Source organism: Stegastes partitus, unplaced genomic scaffold, assembly GCF_000690725.1.
Source record: "Stegastes partitus isolate 25-593 unplaced genomic scaffold, Stegastes_partitus-1.0.2 Scaffold727, whole genome shotgun sequence".
NCBI classification, from domain to species: Eukaryota; Metazoa; Chordata; class Actinopteri; family Pomacentridae; genus Stegastes; species Stegastes partitus.
Window position 1 is genome coordinate 201,928 of NW_007578458.1, and position 20,376 is coordinate 222,303.

General features: G+C 38.6%; 1 protein-coding gene across 1 annotated transcript in view; it reads left to right on the plus strand.

The window, feature by feature from the left end:
* The first annotated feature begins 9,426 nt into the window (after nucleotides 1–9,426).
* Nucleotides 9,427–20,376, plus strand: part of si:ch73-242m19.1 (coiled-coil domain containing 162) — a 27,493-nt gene continuing 16,543 nt past the window's right edge. The window contains exons 1-6 of the mRNA XM_008291261.1: nucleotides 9,427–9,510; nucleotides 10,809–11,135; nucleotides 11,259–11,459; nucleotides 12,858–12,979; nucleotides 13,062–13,290; nucleotides 13,361–13,563. Coding sequence (XP_008289483.1) covers nucleotides 9,427–9,510; nucleotides 10,809–11,135; nucleotides 11,259–11,459; nucleotides 12,858–12,979; nucleotides 13,062–13,290; nucleotides 13,361–13,563 — 1,166 coding nt within the window. The remainder of the gene's footprint in view (nucleotides 9,511–10,808; nucleotides 11,136–11,258; nucleotides 11,460–12,857; nucleotides 12,980–13,061; nucleotides 13,291–13,360; nucleotides 13,564–20,376) is intronic.

Consider the following 20,376-nt stretch of genomic DNA (forward strand, 5'->3'; position numbering starts at 1 on the left):
AATGCAGGAGGTGCGATTGCTGAGGTAGGCGCTCCTCAACAGCTGATGTATTGTCTGTGGTTTCACATTTACATCTTGTGTGTTACAAATATTTGTTTGCTCTGGTGAGTATCTAAAAAAAGACAGCCTGCCAGCACTGACACATCATCCCAACAAAAGGATGCCTTCAGTGACACGTTGGAGCCCTCTAGAGCTCAGATATAGGCACCGTCTTGAGTCCAGATGAAGGGCAGGAAGTGAAAGAGGAAGCCTGGTTGCAGGGATGTTGGTCTCCATGGATACACAACAACAAATCAGCACAGAGGCAGAGATTTAGCAGCGGTGAAGGAGGCACATGTCTAAATGTGCTTTGGATTGTTTGGATTTCAGCTTCCGAGTTTTCTCAGTTTGTTAATCCTGAGTGAACAGAGGCCATGTGTGACACGTACAGAGTTTCCTCCTCCGTTAAAGTGAAGCAGATGGAGGCGGAGCTGTCGCATCAGCTCGCAGCTCTCAGGACGGAAATCGAGGAGAATGGATTTGGACGGGGAGCAGGGCCGGCCAGCTCTTACAGGTTTGACGATGGTTGTTCCCTGTGAAGTTTTGTGTCTGTTACACTAAGAGGTGATTCTTGGTGTTTGTTATAAAATGACTTGATTGCCAGGTAGGTGGAACTGTGAGCTCCCCTCCACTAAAAACATTGTTTTGGTTATTGTTGACCTTCACTGTGCAGAATGAGGCTTCTTTGAGTTTGATGCTGCAAAGCTTTTACAGGCTGAAGGACAAAAGTTGTTTTGTTTTGTTTTTCTCCCAGTTTTTATTGTTTGTACAGTAAGAACCAAAAAGCAAACAAAAAGGGGCACTGCTTTCCCGTTATCATGATTGATTGCTATTTAAATCAGCCAAATCTGTCTCACATCCTCTCCCTTGTGCAGCACCTATAAAACATATTGGAGGTTTTTCCCTCTAACTTCTTTCAAATATTGAATTATGGTCAATTTAACTTTGACTTTTTTGACAAGAATTTACAAAAAAAAGAAATCTCTTTAATGCCAAAAGAAAAACAGATTTCTACAAAGTAATATCAGTTAATTAAAAGTGTAAAAAAAAAAAAAAAAAGTGCTAGTTGGTGCTGGACATCATACAATTAGTAAAACTGAGTTTATCTGCAAGTAATTGTAGTATAAAGACACTTGTAAGGTGCAGTCACTGGTGAATCACTGCTCCCGGCTTTAACTGCACCATGAAGAAAAAGAGAATTCAAGCAGTTTTAAAAGTCAGCAGACGGATACAAAAAAGACTGAATGATCATGTAAGAAAGACACGTTAGTGAATTTGGCCACCAAGACATCTATGACTTCTAGTTACAAGCTTCAGCGACTCAGATCCAAGAAGCTGCATACAACAACTGTTGGCTGTTCTTCACTAGTCACAGCTTTATGGGAGGGCGGTGACGAGAAATCTGCGTTTGAAAAAAAAAAAAGCTTATAGTAAATAAATCAAAATTGAGCTTTTTGGCCATCAGACGAGAGGTGGACACTACAAACTACACATCATCACAAACACACTAATGTAAGGCATGGTGGCGGCAGCATCATGATGCGGGGATGATTCTTGGCAGCAGGTTCTAGAAGGTTTAAAGGTAGAAGGTAAAATGAATGCAGCCAAGTATGAGGAGGTCCTGGAGGACAATGTGATGCAGTCTGCAAGAGAAGTGCAACATGAGAGAAGAGCTGAAGTATGAAGCCAAAGCTACACAGAAATGGTTTAAAGCTGCTGTTTGATCAGGTGTGTGTGTGTATTGTAGTGTTGGGCCTCAACCGTATTTATTTATACTGGATAGGTTCAATTCTGTAGTTTATAACAGCAGAGGGTCTTGGCTCTATGATTACATTAGTCAAGTCATTCTCCATAATTAATAGCACAATATGATATCAGGATTAATCGATATTGTGGTCAAGTAAAGCAGTATTTTATGTAATTTTTTTGTGGTGTTTTAATCCCTAATATGTAAATTACTATAAATGAAACTATGGTATCATAGTCTTAAACCAATCTGGCATCACTGGTTACAGCTACAGCAGCAAAACTCCTGTTTTACTGAGCAGGGGTGCATTTTACTGCTTCTAAATTCAACTTTTCCACTCATTTTAAATTCTAAAATAGAGCTTTTTTAGGTTTAATTAATTTAAAGCTTTATTTCAGCTCCATTCCACCTCCCAAAGATATTTCTTTCTTTCGTCTGGAGAGGGAACAAGCGCTGAGGAGAGAGCTTCAGGTGAGTCTGAAAATTCACTTTTGTTACAACATGGAGGCTACAGCAAGTTAATTTGTAGATTTTTACTCATGAAAAGCTTTCAAATGTGTAGATGATATGCAAAGGTGAACATATTTAGCCTGATTTAGCTTTTCTCTATCTTAAACAGCCTTTCTTTGGTTTCTGTTTGCTGCTGGTTTCAGGTGGCTGAAGCTTCGCCGGTTCAGTCTCCGGCTGACGTCATGCAGAAAGAGCTGCAGAGCTGCTTGAGTTTAGAGTACGGTCCTGAGAATCTACCGGCTCTGCTGCACCAGGTGAGGACCAACACCAAGAAAGGGCGATTTTAAAAAAAGAAAGAAGATTACAGATAAAGAAAAGCAGACTAGGGGGGCAAAGAAGTGATTTTCAGTGATTTTTCTCTCCACAGTTCTACGTGGACAGATCGTATCACTTGGCTCAGATCAAATATCAACTCATGCTGAGATGGAGGAGATTCTGCCGCCACACCAGCGTCATCGAGCAGCTTTATCCTCACTACAAGGTTACAGCACAGCCCCAGACTGATCTTAACAATGCTTCCCAAAAAATTACATAAATGCTCGTGCTGTGATTTTTACTAGTTTGTGCCGCAGCTCATTTTCCTGCTTTTTAATCTGCATCCACTTCAGCAGCATTAAGATAGAAAACAGGACAGGAGCAGCTGAGACGTCTCACTGAATATTAGTAGTTTAAAAACAGACAGAAAGGGGATGTTTCAGTGACAAATATAGATTTTTTGTGTATTTGATTTGATTTATTTCAGACATGCCACTTTAAACTAAACAACTAAACAAAAACAAAGAACTAAACCAAATCCAGTAGGATGTGTATCCTATTAGTTCCTACCTGCTCCATGTTTGTACATCTAATATCTCACTGCTTACTGCTTTCATCAAACCTTATACTTCAATAAATAAATCAAAATACAAGCTTAGAAAGAAGTATATTACAAATATCCCAAGAAAATCCTAATTCAGGTGTGTTTGGTGCAGTTAAGATGATAATAATAGAGAAAAGAGAGGTTCTTCTGTGACATTATGTTGGGTTAATTCAACAAAAACTACAAGAAATCAGCTTTTATATGTTAAGCCATGTTGTGTGTTATATATATATTATAATGTGCCACAACTTATTTTCCTGCTGTTTAATCTGCCACATTAAGATTTAATACAACAGAGACAGCCAGAAATTTCAAAGTATGTTGGTGATGTGTCTGTGATAATTAAATCAAAATAGAGTCAGTTCTGAAACTGAAAAGTACATCAGAAATATGAAAGGGAAATTTAAAATACGCTTAGTCCAATTAAATTTAAAATAGAGCAATGAGAGGTTCTTTTGTGACATTATGGTGTGATAATTCCAGGATTATGTCCGGCTTCTTTTCTCTCAGGACCAGGTGTCGTACCTGACAGGCGAGTACGAGGATGCCGTTCAGAGATCTCGCAGACTGTCGGCGAGCAGAGAGAAGATGCTGACCGGTCGAGGAAACTCTGCCAACCTGCTCACTCAGGACGACGTGGTGATTTACCTGCGGTGGCTCGTCTGCCACCTGCACTCTGTTCAGACCATCCACAGCTTCCTCAGGGTACAAACACAACATTTCTGTGATTTCTGTCTAATTTTACAGTGTTTATTTCTTTATTTTAATTGATTTTGTCATTTAAATTCACATTCTTTATCAGGTGCTGCACTACATACCAGCGTGTGAGAGAAAAGATAAAGAACCACAACAGAAGGTTTCTGAGGAAACTTTCCAGGAGACTCAACATGTCGATGGTGAGAATCAAACCAGCAGTTTAATAAAAAATCACACTTTAAGAATGAAACAAAAGATTCCAGTAAAATTGTCCTTTTTCCTGATTTTAACTGGACGATAGGTTTATTAAACAGACTAGTGAGGACACAAGAGGGGTTTTTTTCTGATGACTTTGAATGCATCTTGTGAATCTTTTGGAAATCTGTCTTTTAGCTTAAGATGGGTTTTTTTGCACAGAAATGTTTGTCTGATTATGATGCTACAAGAATGTCAATAAGTCATGAGGATTTATTGACATCACAATAAGAAACACACAAAAGTCACACACTGCTGGTACCAAATTATTTTATTAGTATTTGCAGATCTTCTTCAGGCACTTTTTTTTAGGTGCAAGTTATATTTTCAGACGTCATGTTGCATTTACAGGGCTCACTAAACAATAGAAAATAAATGATCAGGTCATAAAACAGCTGGTAGGCGGTCAGATGTGTGTCATCAGTCGGCCACATGTGTGAGCCAAGTGATGGCATCGACCTTTATTTATTTATTTATAACTAGAATTGGGATTTTTTGCGATTTTTTTTGTGTGTTTTTCTTTCTTTTTTATTGGTTGGTTGATGCAATGAGAACCTGTCTTTTATTTGCTCTGAAGATCTTTTGGTTCAGCTTTTGCAAGAAAGTTTCCTCCACATGTGAACCCTTTTTGCTGTTCCAAAATAATATCACCAAAAGAAATATGAACATCCACAGAGTCAAAACAAACGAGCAGCTGCTTATAAGCATTATATGATATGACTTTCTAAATGAGATTATTTCTATTTTTTATATCATCAGCAAACTCAAAGTTGGCCACGACAATCTAAAGCAGACTTTTTTTTCATTCTGACTCTGTTGCTTTCAAAATTTCTTATTTTTGTGTGTTTTATTTCCTCCAAACTCTATTAATTTGGGTCATATGAGTTAATCACAGTTTCTTAGTTTAGTTTTTTTCCAACTGTGTATTTTAGAAACTGATAAAGGTGAACATACACAAACATACATATACGTTATGTGGCACTTTCACAATCAGCAACAACAGTTTTTCTATCTACAAGTCTCACTTTCAGTCATTAAAAATAGTAAAATAGCAAAGCAACAGAAACAATATCATAGTAGCTCTGAGTACAGTGGAACAAACAGCATCCACACAAGTTAAAATGCCAATTCTGAGTGTTAAAAAAGCAACAAAACACTCAGTTTGTGACAGATTGCACTGAACTGCAGCTGTTCCAGGTCCGGTCGGTGATGTTCCTCTGCACACGGTTCATCTGGAGGAGTTTCGAGCTGAGCTGCAGTCTCTGATCAGCTACTTCCACCTTTCATACGACGTTGGGAACCTCAGGACGACTGCGGACGAGATGGAGTTGTTCAGCCTGGTAATGTTGTCTAACTGACACGTGATTCAGCATATGAAGAAAGTCTGTTAATGTGTGCTGCCGTGTGTCCAGGTGTGGAGGGAGTTCAGGACGATGTTCAGGCAGCAGGAGAAAATGAAAACGTTTCCTCACTACGACGGTTCGGACGTCAAAGAGGCTCAGTGGGGGAGGAAGAGTCCAGACATGGCTCTGAAGAAGGAGGCCAACTGGATCCCCTTCATACAGGTAAATGAACCAGAAGAACAAAACTGTTCGCCAGCATTTAGTTTAGTGTTTTTTAGGGAATAGCAGAGCATCTCAGTCAGAGTTTATCATGTAGTCAGTCCTGTTTGGATGTTCTGATCAAGTGTAGGAAAGAATGACTTCATTTTCCCGTCACGTCACTTTTTAAATTGTGAATTTTCTTTACAAAATACTTAATTATTTTAATTTATTTATTACATTTTAGGATTTTCCTTTAACTGCATTCAAAAATGGCATCTATTATATTGCTGTCTAAACCATTTTGGAAATAATGAATAAAAAGACAATAATACTGAAGTTAAAAGCTTCACGACCACATATAATAATATATATGTATTAATAAAGTGTATCATCTGAAGGTTCATTCTAAAAGTTCCACATTCTGATAAACCAGACTTAAAGCTTTGCACAACAGAAAATAAAAGCAACAGATAAACAAAATGCTACTTAATCCAACCCATTATCACCTTTTCTGTAAAACATTTCTTTTTTGTCTTTAAAGCATTACTTTATGTGTATATTTTTTTTATTGTGCAAACACCAAACATGCTGTTTCATCCCAATACTGGAGGAGCTTCATCTGAAACTCTGGATCCAGAAGTTCATCATCACATCTAAAGTCTGAAGTTGATGTAAAACTACCTTTTTTATGTTGGTTAATCAAGAGCAAACAGTGTTGTAGTGGTGCTCATGTTGTACTCTTAGACTCAGTCACAGAGCAGGAAGCTGAAAGCGGTGAAGCTTGAGGACAGCAGATATTCAGTGTTCTGTCCTGCAGGTGAAACCCAGACGAGATCCGTGGCAGCAGAAGCTCATCACAAAGCTGAAGGAGAAGAAATCCGTGGATGAGCTGCTGAAGATGCACTGCAGGTTCCTACAGGTGACAGACTGAGCTCTCAATCAGACCTGATGATGCAAAACATAAACAAATGTTCCATCTGAGATCATCAGATTTGTAGAACAATTTCTGCTCAGCCGTCTTTGATTTGCCCAAAATTTTAATAGCATAAAATATGGATATTTAGAAATAGGAGATAAAATGTTGAAAAATTGCATGTCACCAATTCTTCATGATCTTTGTTTTGTGTTATTGTGACGTGCAGCTACATGTAGTTCAGAAAATAGTTGGTGTTTGCATGATCATTTCTTTGTTAATGTGCTCAATGATGGGACTTTTCACAAGGACTTTAACTTTTTTTATTATATATTTAAACTCACCAATAATCAGAGATACTTCGGTCTACCTGTCTAATATTACATCAATGACATGATGAGAAAAGAAGGTGAAATTTCAGCCTTTTCTCTTCAATAGTTCTTCAGATATTGTGGTTCAAACACAGACTTAAACTGCAATGTCAATAAAAACAAAAAGTGCTAAAAGTGAGTCAATGGGCAAATTAAAAAAAAATAAAAATCTCTGAATGTATTTGATACATCAAGCTAAAATTGTAAAATAATTTTTGGTTAAAGAAAAGTTCCAGGCAAATCAGAGATGATCGAGCAGAAGATCTCTGATGATTTGAGATGGAACAACTAATATTGGCTGAAAAATGAGGCTCATGCTTGTTTTTTTCTTTTGTGAAAGCTGCAGTATAGAATATCAACGACTAAACGAGTCCCCCCTGTCAGGATCAATAATATAAAGGTGCACTAGCGCTTTAACAGGCTTCTGTGTTTGTGTAACGCACAATAAATGACAAAGCACTAAACATACGCATTATTTATTGAATAAAACAACAACGTTTATTTCCATCTGTGATCATGTTCACCTGATCTTAACACAGATAGTCCAGCACATAGTTTAAATCCTTAAATTCAACATTCCAGGTTTGCAGAAGAGCTTAGATGTGTAATTACAACCTAAAATTTGATCTCAGCAGCCTTTTAGCTATTAATTCTGTCAGTATTGTGGCTTGTTAATAAATGCAGCCTACATTTCCATCGTGAAGGTTTTCTGTCATGTTTCGGGTGTTATATTGACTTCTTTGTGTATCTGAGCAGGTCTCTGATCTGCTGCATGTGGCTGCAGCTTTAAAACAACACGCCGCTCACGTTGGACACTCACAGTCATCCTCACACAGCAGCAGGACAAAACGAGAGAAGACCTCTGAGATCTGGACGAGCATCTACAATGCTGCCGGTCTCACTCAGGTACAGATCGGCCAGTTTTCTGCTCAGAGCGACCAGAAAAGTGCTGCTGATATCATAAAGGTGACGTTTGTCTTTGTAGGAAACACAAAGTCGGTCGTCCAGATCCAGAGGCAGCAACAAAGACAGTCTGAAGAGTTCAAGCACGATAAATGAAAGGTGTGTATTATTTATGATGTGGCAAGTTTTACTGATACTGAATCATAAATCATAAAACAATGAATCTACAGTTTATTCAAGAAAAATACTAAACAATATTTGGTTTCTGCCGCTCTCATGCAAATCATTTTTAAAAATTTTTTTATTTCATATTCTTGTAATTGTATACTTTGCTCTGTTTTTTTTCAACATATCAAACAGGCAGTTTCCTCAATTTTTGGGAAACTGTGATAAGAATTTAACATAAGGTTCATTTAAAGATGTTTAGAAGATGTAAGAAGCAAAATAAAAGATAAATAAGCAAATTTTTACTGTCTGTGTCTACAGATTTTGGTCTTTGTTGACCCCTTGACAGTATTCAGATTCTTTATTTAAATAAAAGTACCAATACAGCAATGTAAAAATACTCCAATACAAACATGAAAAACATCCTACTTACATACAAGTGCACAAATATAAGGAGAAAAAAGTAGTTAAAGTTTAAAAAAAATACTCCCTGTGATATATTATTACATATCGGGCATGCTAAAATGATTTGTATTTAATAAATTGAATTAAATAATAGATGTTTTTAATGGTTAATCAGAGAGAAAAGAGGGAAAAAAACAAAGCTTGGCTAAATTAATCTGCTCTCAGTTTTAGATTTTTTTTTTTTTCTGGGTTATTTGAACTTTTTGAACTGAAAACATGTAAGAAGTTTAGAGGAAAAGAAAACTCACAATTCCTTGGAGCTGTTAAAAGTGAAGTGAGCCCGACTGTACGTTGCTTTGTGTAAGAAGCCAAAAAGGTCCGAAAACACTGATTTAATCGTTGACAGTCTGTTTTGTTTTTGAGGTTTTGTTGTATTTATTTCTTTATTGTGTAAAATCTTCTTCTTGACAGGAACTAAAGCTGTCAGATGAATGTCATAGAATAGAAAGTGTAATATTTCCCTCTGAACTTTCACAAAGTGGAGCTTAAAATTAATGTATTTAAGTAAAATGCATTTTTTTAAAAAGTACTTGAATATACTCAGATACTTTCCAGCACTGTCTCCTGATCTTATAACTCTGTGCTTCCTTTTTAAAACTCAGCCGTTCCTTCGAGGACAGCCTGCAGGTTCTGGGTCTGGAGGACAGTTTGGATGAAGAAACGTCAGACCCAGTGATAACCAGAGGAGCCTACCTGTCCCTGGTTTACTTAAGACACCTGAAACTCAGAGAGCTGCAGGTGAGGCACACAGTCTCCATCAGGAAGAGTTGAATCACATTTATATCTGTGTGTTTTCTAAGATGCTCAGCAGCGGTCTGTCTTGATTTTTCCATCTGCAGCGTGTCTCTCTGGGGCTCCTGAACTTCCTGCGCTCCGTTGAAAGGACTCTGACGTCGGACCTGGCAGGTCTGCAGCAGGAAGAAGAGAAGCCGAGCGGCTCGGCGGAGGAGACGAGATGGATGAACGCTGCCAGAGGAGGAAGAGGAGAAGCAGGAGGACTGGGCTCGCTGCAGTACGTCCACAACACTCCGGTGGACTGCAAGGTAAAACCACGACCGAGTGTGATGTGGCTCTGGTCTGTTTAACATGAACTGGAAGAAATGTTTGGTGACAGATTCTATTTCATACAACTGAGTTATTTCCAGTTTTGACTGAAAGCATGTTGCTTTTATTTGGCTTTTCACTACGAATCAGTTTAGTTCCAGAACGAGTATTGATCACTGTTTACTTAACATTCTCACAATGTTCCATTTTTAGTTTGTTTGCACAATTTGGTGATTCTGCAAACATTCTCACAATGTTCCATGTTATTCCAGGAAGAATGTTCTCAATGTTTTTTTTATACAGAACGTTCCTGTAATCTGAAATATTTAAGGTGGAATATTTTCCCTTTTTTGTTGAGGGAACACATTATGAAACCTCTTTCCATAAAACATTCTCACAATGTTCCATTTTTAGTTTGTTTGCAGAATTTGGTGGTTCTGCAAACATTCTCACAATGTTCCATGTTATTCCAGGAAGAATGTCCTCAATGTTTTTTTTAATACAGAACGTTCTTGTAATCTGAAATATTTAAGGTGGAACATTTTCCCTTCTTTGTTGAGGGAACACATTATAGAACGTTCTTCTATAAGACCACAGTTATAACAAAGGAAGAACGTTCCTAATGCAACCCTCAGAAAACATTTTCCAGACGTTATTGAGACCTCAGATAACAAAATGTCCTTCATAGCACTCCTCTGTAACGTGATTAATATTAACAAAGGTGGAACATTTTGCCTTTTGGTTGAGAGAACATTTTGTAGAACGTTCTTCTACAAAACGTTCTCACATTCTCTGGTGCGTAATAACAAAGGAAGAGTGATACATGAACAAAGGTGAAACATTCTGCTTGCAAAGTCCGGAGAACGTTTTGGGGACGTTGTCGAGGGAACACGTTGTAGAATTTATAAAATGTTCCTGCAACGTTCCACGGTGTAGGAAGAACATCTCAGTGTGATATGTTAGAGCATAACAGTCTATTAGTGTTATCACCAAACGTTTATAGAACATGTTCAGTTATCCTGCCTTTAAGAAGAACATTGAGGGAACTAAAAACATTAGTAGAACTTTACAGAACTTCCTCAGAATGTTTCTGGAATAATAATAATCTTGCTGTTCTCTCACACAGATATACGGATTTTCAACTTGTTCATTTCTGTAGTTCAAGTAAAAGCAAATCTACAAGTTTCCTGTGTTTTTTTTTTTTTTCTTTTTATATTATCTTCCTCAAATGTTAAAAGAAACACAAACAAACAAAAATCACTGATGTAGATGTTCTCCTAACCTGTCTATGTTCCAGGTCCGCTGCTCAGAGTTCATGCAGTTTGCGGAGGTGGAGAACCTTCATGACTTCTACAGCTCGGAGCAGCGCTTCATCCACACTCAGGACCAGAGGGGCTTCTACATCGTGTACGACGCTGCTCTGAAGGACCTGGAGGAGCTGAGCAACGAGCTGCTCCTCGTCGGTTCACACTTCATCAGGACGAACAGGATCAGAGGAGCCGGGAAAACCGAGGAAAGGTCGACAGCAGACGTCAACACTTGGGCTGGGAAAGATATCGACCGGGCTGCTGTGCTGCTCGACTTGTGGACGTGTGAGACGGAGTTCTTGGAGAGCAAAGTCCAGGTAGATTTAATGAGTTTAAAGGGTCCAAACCTGAATTAATATTTCATGTGTTCACTTGAGGACTTTCTCACCTTTTAACATCATCTCTTGGATTGAAGCCAGTGAATCTTTTGCCTTTTCCAGCTCTTGAACTGCTACTATGAGGCCTACCAGCACGCAGCAGGCACTGAGGAGAGCTTTTCATTGGCTCGAGTCATCACTGACATCATGCACCGGAGGCCTCAGTTGGACTTGGACCACGGTTACTTTGTCGACACCTACAGGGCCGAGATCAGCTGCCTGCAGAACCACCGGCAGCTGATCCGAGACGTTCTGGATAATCAGGTGAAAACAAAAGACGCAGATGTTTTGTTCTTAGGTGTAAATATAAAATGTATAAAGGTTCTGGTTTAGAGAACACATGGAACAGTTCAATGATAGAATGATAACTCATCTGTTGGGTCTGTATGCATTCTGGTTGCAGAACATTTTGTCTGTTTGTTGAGGTAGCACATTACAGAACGTTCTTATATGAAACATTTACACAATGTTTCATGATAACAAAGACAAAATTTTCTCAAACCAACATTTGGAAAACGTTTTCCAAATGTTATCGAGGACTCAGATGATTTTTTTTTTTTTTTAAATAAAACTTTACTTCAACATAATACATTAAAGGCTGAACGTTCTGCCTTCATGTAGAGGGAACACATTATAGAACATTCTTCCATTAAATATTCTAAAAATGTTCCATGATAACAAATGAAGAACGTTCCCAAGCCATCATTTGAAAAACATTTTCCAGGGTAACTGAGGCCTCAGATGACAGAATGTGTTTCATACAGAAGGTTCTTGTTATGTGATATATTCAAGGTAGAACATATCGACTATTTGTTGAGGGAACACATTATAGAACGTTCATGTTTCATTATAACAAATGAAAAAGGTTCTCAAACTAATGTTTGGAAAACATTTTCCAGATGTTGTCGAGGCCTCAATTGATTTCTATGAAATGTTCCTGTAACGTGATGCCCTATCAAAAACATTTTACCTTCTTGCTGAGGGAACACATTTTAAAACATCTTTCCATAAAACATTCTCACAATGTTCCAACAAACGAGAACTTTCTCAAACCATCATTTTGAAAACATCTTCCAGATGTTATGGAGGCTTCGGATGACAGAACAGTTTTTTATTCAGAACGTTTTATAACTTAAATAATAGAGTAAAAATAAACTCTCATCATGAATCATGAAATGTTTTATCCAAGAAACAGACTTAATGTGGAAGAAAGTCGTCAGGATTCTCGGCCTGCTGGACCTTTACTGCATCTCATTCTTTTGCTCCCTGAACATAATTACTGCCTTTTTTCCCAACATGTCTATCAACGACAAATTTTACAAATAGTGTAAAAAATAATACAAACTTGCTGCATGTCTTGCTCATTTGTGATATATATGAATTATTTTTTAGGGCAGAGAGAGTTGTTATGATCACTTTTCTTTCCTATTTTAAACCTTTTGTAGACTAAAATAATAAAATAATCAATAAAATATCATGTACATATGTTCATTAATAAACTGATCAGTAGCTGTAACCCTTGTTTGAAAGTAATAACTGGTGTTTTGGGGGAAAAAAATCTTGTTAGAGCAGCATTGTGTGCAAATCAGTGAAATTTCAACTTTATTTTATTGTAATCTTCGTTGTGCATGCTGTGACAGATTGTGTTGTTGATCTCATCAGATAAAAACACAGCGACAGTATCTTGATCGCATCTGGAGAGACGACCGCAAAGGCTCTTTCAGCGACTACGGCCTTCCACCAAACTACGCTCCCAAACATCTGGTGTCACTGGGAGGCAGCAGGCCAGTAAATACAGATGTTGTGGAGCTTTAATCCTGTAGAATCTTATTATTTTGTCTAATGTTTCCTTCTTTTTGTCTGCAGCCCTGCACTGATGAGCGTTTTCCTCCTGGAGGTCCACCCGTCCCTCTGTCTGGCCTCTGCAGTCTATCAGGCTTTAACTCGGGCTCACGCTGAACTCTGTCAGCTGCATCGAGCCACGAGCGTCGCCGACAAACTCCACCTGCAGCAGAAGCTCCTGCGTCAGGCTCTGCACAGCTGGAACAGCCTGCCTTCAGCTGGAGCCTCCTACAGCTCGCAGATACAAAAAGATGTAAGTGCTGTCTCTGGGAATCTGGACTTTAAAGAAACGAAGCAGCTTCACTAAGTTGCTTTCCTTCCAGTTGTTCTCAGATGTGTTTGTCGACGACCCGGTTCTGGTCCAGAAGTTGGGCCTGTCGGTGGTAAAACGTGCAGAGGAGAAGGACATGAAGCAGGGACGAGAGAAGCAGCTGCTGGCTGTGGAGACTTTCATCCAGCTGCTGGAGCTCGTCACCGTTAGACACCGACTGCTGGAGGCAGCGTCAGAAACTGCACATCTGGCACAGTTAGTAGAAAACACACAGCTGGAGGGACGAGGTGTTTACAAAGTGTTCTGTGTTTTAGCGTATTCTGACCTGAGAGCGTCCAGAAGTAGAACTAGCAAAGAAATATCCTATAACTAAAACAATATCATTTAGTTTTAGCTCCAAAAAGTTGAGATTTTGGAAACAAAACATTTCTTTTTTTATGGGTTGCATTTTTTCTTGTATTTTATTTCATACGACACAAAATGAGCCTCAAGTCAGAATTTAGACACGATGATGATAAAATCAACAGCTAGATTTATTTCACTTTTTCATGCTCAGAAAATGACATTTATAAAACACTTTAGCTTTTATTTAGTTTAAATTGATCAGAATATGGAATAAGAAAACAGACTTATATTTCTGTGTTATCCATGATGATGATGATTCAGATTTCAATAGAAATGCATTGCTAATAACATTTCATTAATATTTCAAAGATCCAGACTTTCTTGTAGCTCACACCCTGGATGTGTGGTGTGAATTAAACTGTTATTTAAAAATCCAGTTTGGGTTTCCAGTGCCTTCTTCTATGTAACATTTAGTTATAGCCTGATTATTCTGAGTACTATGAAAATAACTAAAATAGATGTTTTTTCTTTTAACGTAACATTCTTCCTCATCCTGGGCAAAATAGTCCTCCTAATATTACTATTAATTATAAAACAAATCTAATTATTTTGGTTTGTCAAACATTTTCATTAAAGGGTTTGTTCTTACTTTTCTATATGGTTGAATAAGAACCAACAAGAGCTTCCTTTTGTTGTCGTCAGATCAGACAAGTAGAGGCTAAAGATGTGTATTTATTAAGCTATTTATAGATTAACACACAGATACTGAAACCTTGAAGCATCAATATGACAGATTGTAACTAACAATTTAAAAAGTACTGTACAGTGTTTAAATATGATGGAGTCGGTTTCATAAATTATTCCTGTACATCCAGGAATTATCCAGTACCATTGATTGATTAAAGGCCTGTAACATTGTGTCATTTATTACAGGCTGTACAGAAACGTGGCCTCAGAGCTCGGCTTCGATGAGTTCCACTTGTATCTGCGGCCGCTGCAGTTTGAAGTTGCTGAACAGAAACAGCGAACCCAGCAGAGGCCTGTTTTCATCACAGACATACTGGAGGACGACAGCTCTGTGGACAGGTACGAAATACTGCAGTTTCCTAATTATATGTTCTTTATGTTGGCTTTCATTTTTCTCCACTGCTGTCTGGCTTCTTGTACAGAAGTCTGACAATATCTGCAACAAGTTCTTCACTAACGTAAACCAGATGTTTGGATTTCTCTTGACTTGTCTCACATAAATACTGATGCATGTCTGTCTCCTCATGTGTCCTCTGTTATTATTTCCGTTTGTCTACAAGAACTAAAAGGAAATGAAATCGCTCTGCTGTCTGCTGCAGGTTTATTCCGTCCCAGCTGCCTCTGAGCATCCAGGAGCTGGATGAGGATCAGGTCGGGAGGTTTAGTTTCAGCTCCGAGGAGGCTGTTCACCACGTATGATAACATCCAACATCAAGGCTTATTAGCTCAATGAATGAAACATCAAATCAACCTTGTACTTGCTGAACCTTTTCTTACCTCTTCATAGCTGATGAACAAACAGAGTATGGAGAACCTGCAGGTGGCTTTGGCCTGTCAGGTTTCACAGAAGAACGCCTTGATGAGTGCAGTGAAACTGGCCTGTGTCTGTCACTGGGCGGAAACCGGTTCATCTGCAGCTGACGAGGTGAAAGTGACATTTAGTCGAGTATATTTAAAATTATTTTATACTTCTAGTCCACTACATCCATTCACCCATTGGTACATCTAAATCTGACAACCCATAGTTATTGTTCTGATTAAGATTTGACATAAAAATGGCATTTAATGAGCTTTAAAATACAAGAAGTTCAGTTCCAGTTTGATGGATGACATTTATCAAGAAAGCAGCATTTTCAGGTTTCAGATGTTTATGTTCTGTTAGTAGTTTTAGATTTACGTTTCTTCTCAAATGTTCTCAAATTGAACAAATGATTGAGGCCCCAGCATGTAAAATTATCCAATATTTCACAAAAAAATGCTAAATTTAGAGACAAATCCAAAAAATGGATGCAAATTTGTGTAACAGAACTTTGTTTTGCTATAAAAATGTGTGCATTTAAGACTATTTTGTATTTCAACTCATTTTAAAGGGATAGACAACACTTATTAGTACATCTAACTTTGACAGTTAAAGTTACTTTTTATAGTAAGATTTTACATAAAAACAGCATTTGATGAACACATATAATACAACAAATCATTTAAGATAAAACCAGCAGTTCCAGTTTAGCTTCTGGATTTTTTCTAAAACGCAGCGTCCATTAAAGGAACCTTTCATATGAGCTGTTTCCATTAAAGAGAGATTTCCTTTTCTTCTCAAATGCTCAAACTCAAGAAAACAAAACAACAAAGGCCTGAACAGGTATAATTGTCTAATACTTTACAAAAAAGCAGTAATTTGAGATTAATACAAAAAAATGGCTAAAATTTCCGTAGCAACTTTATTTTGCTGTACAAAATATGGACATTTAATGTTTTTTTATACATCAATGTGACGACATTTAGGAGAAACAAATCATACTTTATGGTACGTGTAAATATCTCAGCCATATTTGCTTCTTTTCAAATTAAGAATTTACATAAAAGCAGCATTTGATGAGCTTATAAAATACAACAAATAGCTACAGATTTAAGGAAGCTGTTCCAGTTTGGTTTATGACAAGTCAGAGCACCTTGTCACAGTGCAGATGTGTCTGTGTGCTGGTAGTAGTTTGAGTAAAGACAGAATTAAAATTTATTATTAACTGAGGCCCCAACTGATAAAAATTATCCAAAAATTCTAAAAAAACAAAAAACAAAACAAAGAAATAAGACAAAAATAGATCAATTTGTGTAATCCAACTTAGTTTTTTCTTATTTTTGATCACCTTAATCATGTAAAGAGCCTTCAGATTTATATTGTGGTCCTTTAGTTTGAAAACTACCAGACCTGAATGCATCTGATTTATACTGTAGATAAAACCAGCTCCAGTAAAACAGTAAAATTCTCCTCACACATTGATTCATTAACTTTGCCTAAATATTCTGAAAACCTCTTGTGTTGTACCTGCTTCCCTCTAAACAAACTGCTGCTCAGAGAATCAGTTTGTTTTCTGATTTATTCTCAGAGCGAAGACGTAACATCCAAATCAGGAAGCGACTCCAGCAGACTGCAGCACAAATCAGCCTCCAGAAGAAGCTTCACCTCCACAAAGCAAAGGTGACTTTCTCCGTTTCAAGAGCGAACTACACAAAGCTGCACTTGTTTGCTGTCTCTTTAATAAACACAGTGTTTGTTCCTCCAGGGCGACGGAGGCTTTTGTGTCCATCCAGCTGGAAAAAGTGGGTCTGCGCGACGAGATGCTGAGTTCGTTTGTGAAGAAGAAACGGGCCATGGGGGGTTTCATAAGAACGCCGGTGAGTTGGAGGATTCTCAGGAGGATAAATGCAAACGGCTGCCCATCAGAGTCAGAATCAGAAGAATCAGAATCTCTTTATTGTCATTGTACAAAGAAAGCACAACAAAAATTTGAGCTCTCGTAGGCACAACATCAGGAACCATCATTAACTTCTGTCCTCTCTGTGCAGGAGGAAGCAGCGAAGATCAAGAGGGACCTCATAGTCGACTTCCTCAAGAAGTCAGTTCATGAACATCAGCTGCTTTCCTTTTATTACAGGACAAAGCAACACGTAACTCGTCTCATGTTGGAAGTTTTCTTCTTTATCGCACTGATCTGTTATTTCTACAGATTCAACACGCAGGTTTCTCTTCACTGTGTGAGAGCGCAGATTGTTGCCTATTACTGCAGCCTGACCTTCCTCCTGGACGACATTCCCTCCATCCGACAGTCACACTTCATGACTGGAAACGCCACCGAGCCCAAAGTCCTGCTGGATTCAGGAGCTGAGCTTTGCCCTGACCCCAGGTACAACCAGTGGTATTTATGTGTGTAGGAACAAATTGGCATCAGTTTATTGAAGCAGTCAGATTGTTGCAGGCTTTTATCTTTAGTAGTTCCTGAGATGATGAAGCTTCGAAGAGAATAGAGAGAATAGAAAAATACTTTATTAATCCCAGTCTGGGAAATTACTGTGGTACAGCAGCAGTTTCAAGTTTCAGTTTGTGAAAAAACGTTCTAAAAGTAGCACAAATCTTTGCAAAATATTTGATATATCAAGCTGAAATTTCACAAATGTCTTTATTAAATATGCACAGCTATAAAACTTTTGTGCAAATCAGTGACACTTGAGCAGAAATGTTCAGATGGAATGACCCTGATGTGTTTCTCTAAAACCAACAGGACGTTTCAGCGTCGGCCGGAGCAGCTGATCGGAGCAGATGGAAAAACTCTCCTCAACCTGTGGTACATCCCTCATTTCACCGAGCTGCTGCTCATGTTCAAAACGCTCGACGTTTCGGTGAGACACTCGAACTCATCACTGAGAATGTTGCTATCACATCATTTCCTAATTCTAATTGTCTCTACTTCTGCCACCGTGCTGCCCCTCTGCTGCCTCCAGACCTGCTCTGAGTCCCTCCATCACACTCTGCAGATCGTATCAGCTCTTCACGACATCACTTCTTACCTGCTCAGTTTCTCCAGACTGGGCAACAGAGACGACTCCTGCAGCTGGAGGACAGAACCAGGCGTGACACATCTGGCTGCCGACTGGGGAGGAAGCGAAGGCATCGGTGGGTTTATGTTACAAACGAGGCATCACGCTTACAGCAACACACAGGAAGTAGCTGTGATGTTTGGGGACACATCATCTGTTTAGTGGCAGCAACTTGCAGGTTTCACTCAATTCATACGTAATATGTCTCATTTTAAAAGTTAATACATGATTTTATATCTTTATGAGACACAAATGTTGAAATTCTGACGATAAAGATTCAAACAATGATAAAAAAAACGTGGCAGCTATTAGATGATGAATCTGAAATGAAATGAAATGAAATGAAATGAAAAATACTTTATTTAGGAGGATGAAGAAGAAGAGTGAAGAAGCGTGACATCATTGATCTTGTGTAAACCTACAAACACGAAGGAGAAGAAAGTTTTCAGAATGATTGATATGATTGATCAGTGACAGAAAAACTGATAGATTTGCATAAAAGGCGATTTCTAAAGCTTTTTCCCCACACAATGTGTTACATTACGGGAGTCGTCTCTGCCTTATCGCACTGTTTCCTGGGATTTCCCAATTTAGTGAAATGTATGCATGTATTAATCATGTAGGGAGAGAGGCTGGAAAACCTACTATCAGCCCGTAGAAGTCGGCTGCAGAGGCTTTGCAGGGCGCTCACTCTGCAAAGTTCTGAGTCGTTTGGGCTTTACGGGGACGGCCAAGAGGAGGGCCATCCAATGTGAAGCCGCAGAGAAGGCCACAAGGTGGCTTTGGATAAAGAGGGCTGATCCGTGGACTGCTACTGGGGGGACTTGATCAACCCTGGCTGGGTCACCTGGGTGAGGGTGTATGATGTTGCGAAACCCAAAACACCCGATGACCCCAGGATACATCACTGAGGATGCGTCCCAGTGCATCCATGAGATGTGTCTTGAATAGTTTTAGAAAAATATTTTTTCTTCCAAGAGTTGTCTGTTTCTAGGCTCGTAGCAGGCTCATAATTGTAAAAATGTGGTCCATCATATGTGTATGAATGTAGGTTTTCAACATTTTTAGAATCTAAAACTACTATTAGGATATATATTTATATTTACATATATTTATATTGTTAAACTAGACACAACTTGGCCGCTCTGTCTTTTGTGAAGCTTTGTTTTTTTCATCAAACTAAGTGACAAAGCTGCTGTAAATGTTGTTTTACTGCATGTGTGGGCACATTTCCTTAAAAATCAAGCTTCTTTTTCATTATCCTACATCGTAATTCACTAATCTGCCTGAACTTTGCTTTTCCTGCTTGTACAAACTGATGCTACCGAATTAAGCAAAGTCAAAAACCACAGAATTAAGTTCCTGCGTCTAAAGATACCAAACATATCTGGATGTACTGCAGAGAAAAAAATCTAAACTGACAGACAAGACAGCTTAAATATTTCCTTTTCATGTAAAGGAGCAGCCTAGCAGTCTGGAGTTTGAATATTTGCCTCAGAATTTGTCTTCTAGAAACTACATTTTAGGGAGAAATCAAGAATTCAAGAAGCTTGAACAGAAAAACAAGCTTTAAACAATAAACGTGTCCACATTGTATATGTATGAACTTCCTGAGATGACTTGACTGTTGTTTTATTCATTTATTCTGCTGGTTTTCTGCAGTAAATAACATTTTTAAAATGTGTCACAGGCAGTTTTTCTTGTTGGATAAAGATGTCTGTTGAATGCAGCTGAAGGCCAGACAATATTCATGATAAAATAGGAAACGTATGCGCCTGTATTTGGAAATGGAACCACACATTTCTATGTTCTGTGCAGGATCAGAGCTGCAGGAGATCCAGCGGCAGGTCGACCGTCTGTCTGACTGCAGCCTGCGGTCCGTCGGCCGACTGCTGCAGCTGCGCCGGCAGGTCGTCCTGCTGCAGTTCGATGCTGCCGTCAGAAACCTCATCAGGTGAGATGACTGCATCTGGACATCACGTCCTGCTGCTTCTGTCCATCCTGACCGTCTGGCACAAAGAGAGTTTAAGGCACTTGAGCAAATGTTGTTTCTTTCTTTTCTATGTTTGGTTTTCTTTGCTGCACTGTTCAGTTTTCTGA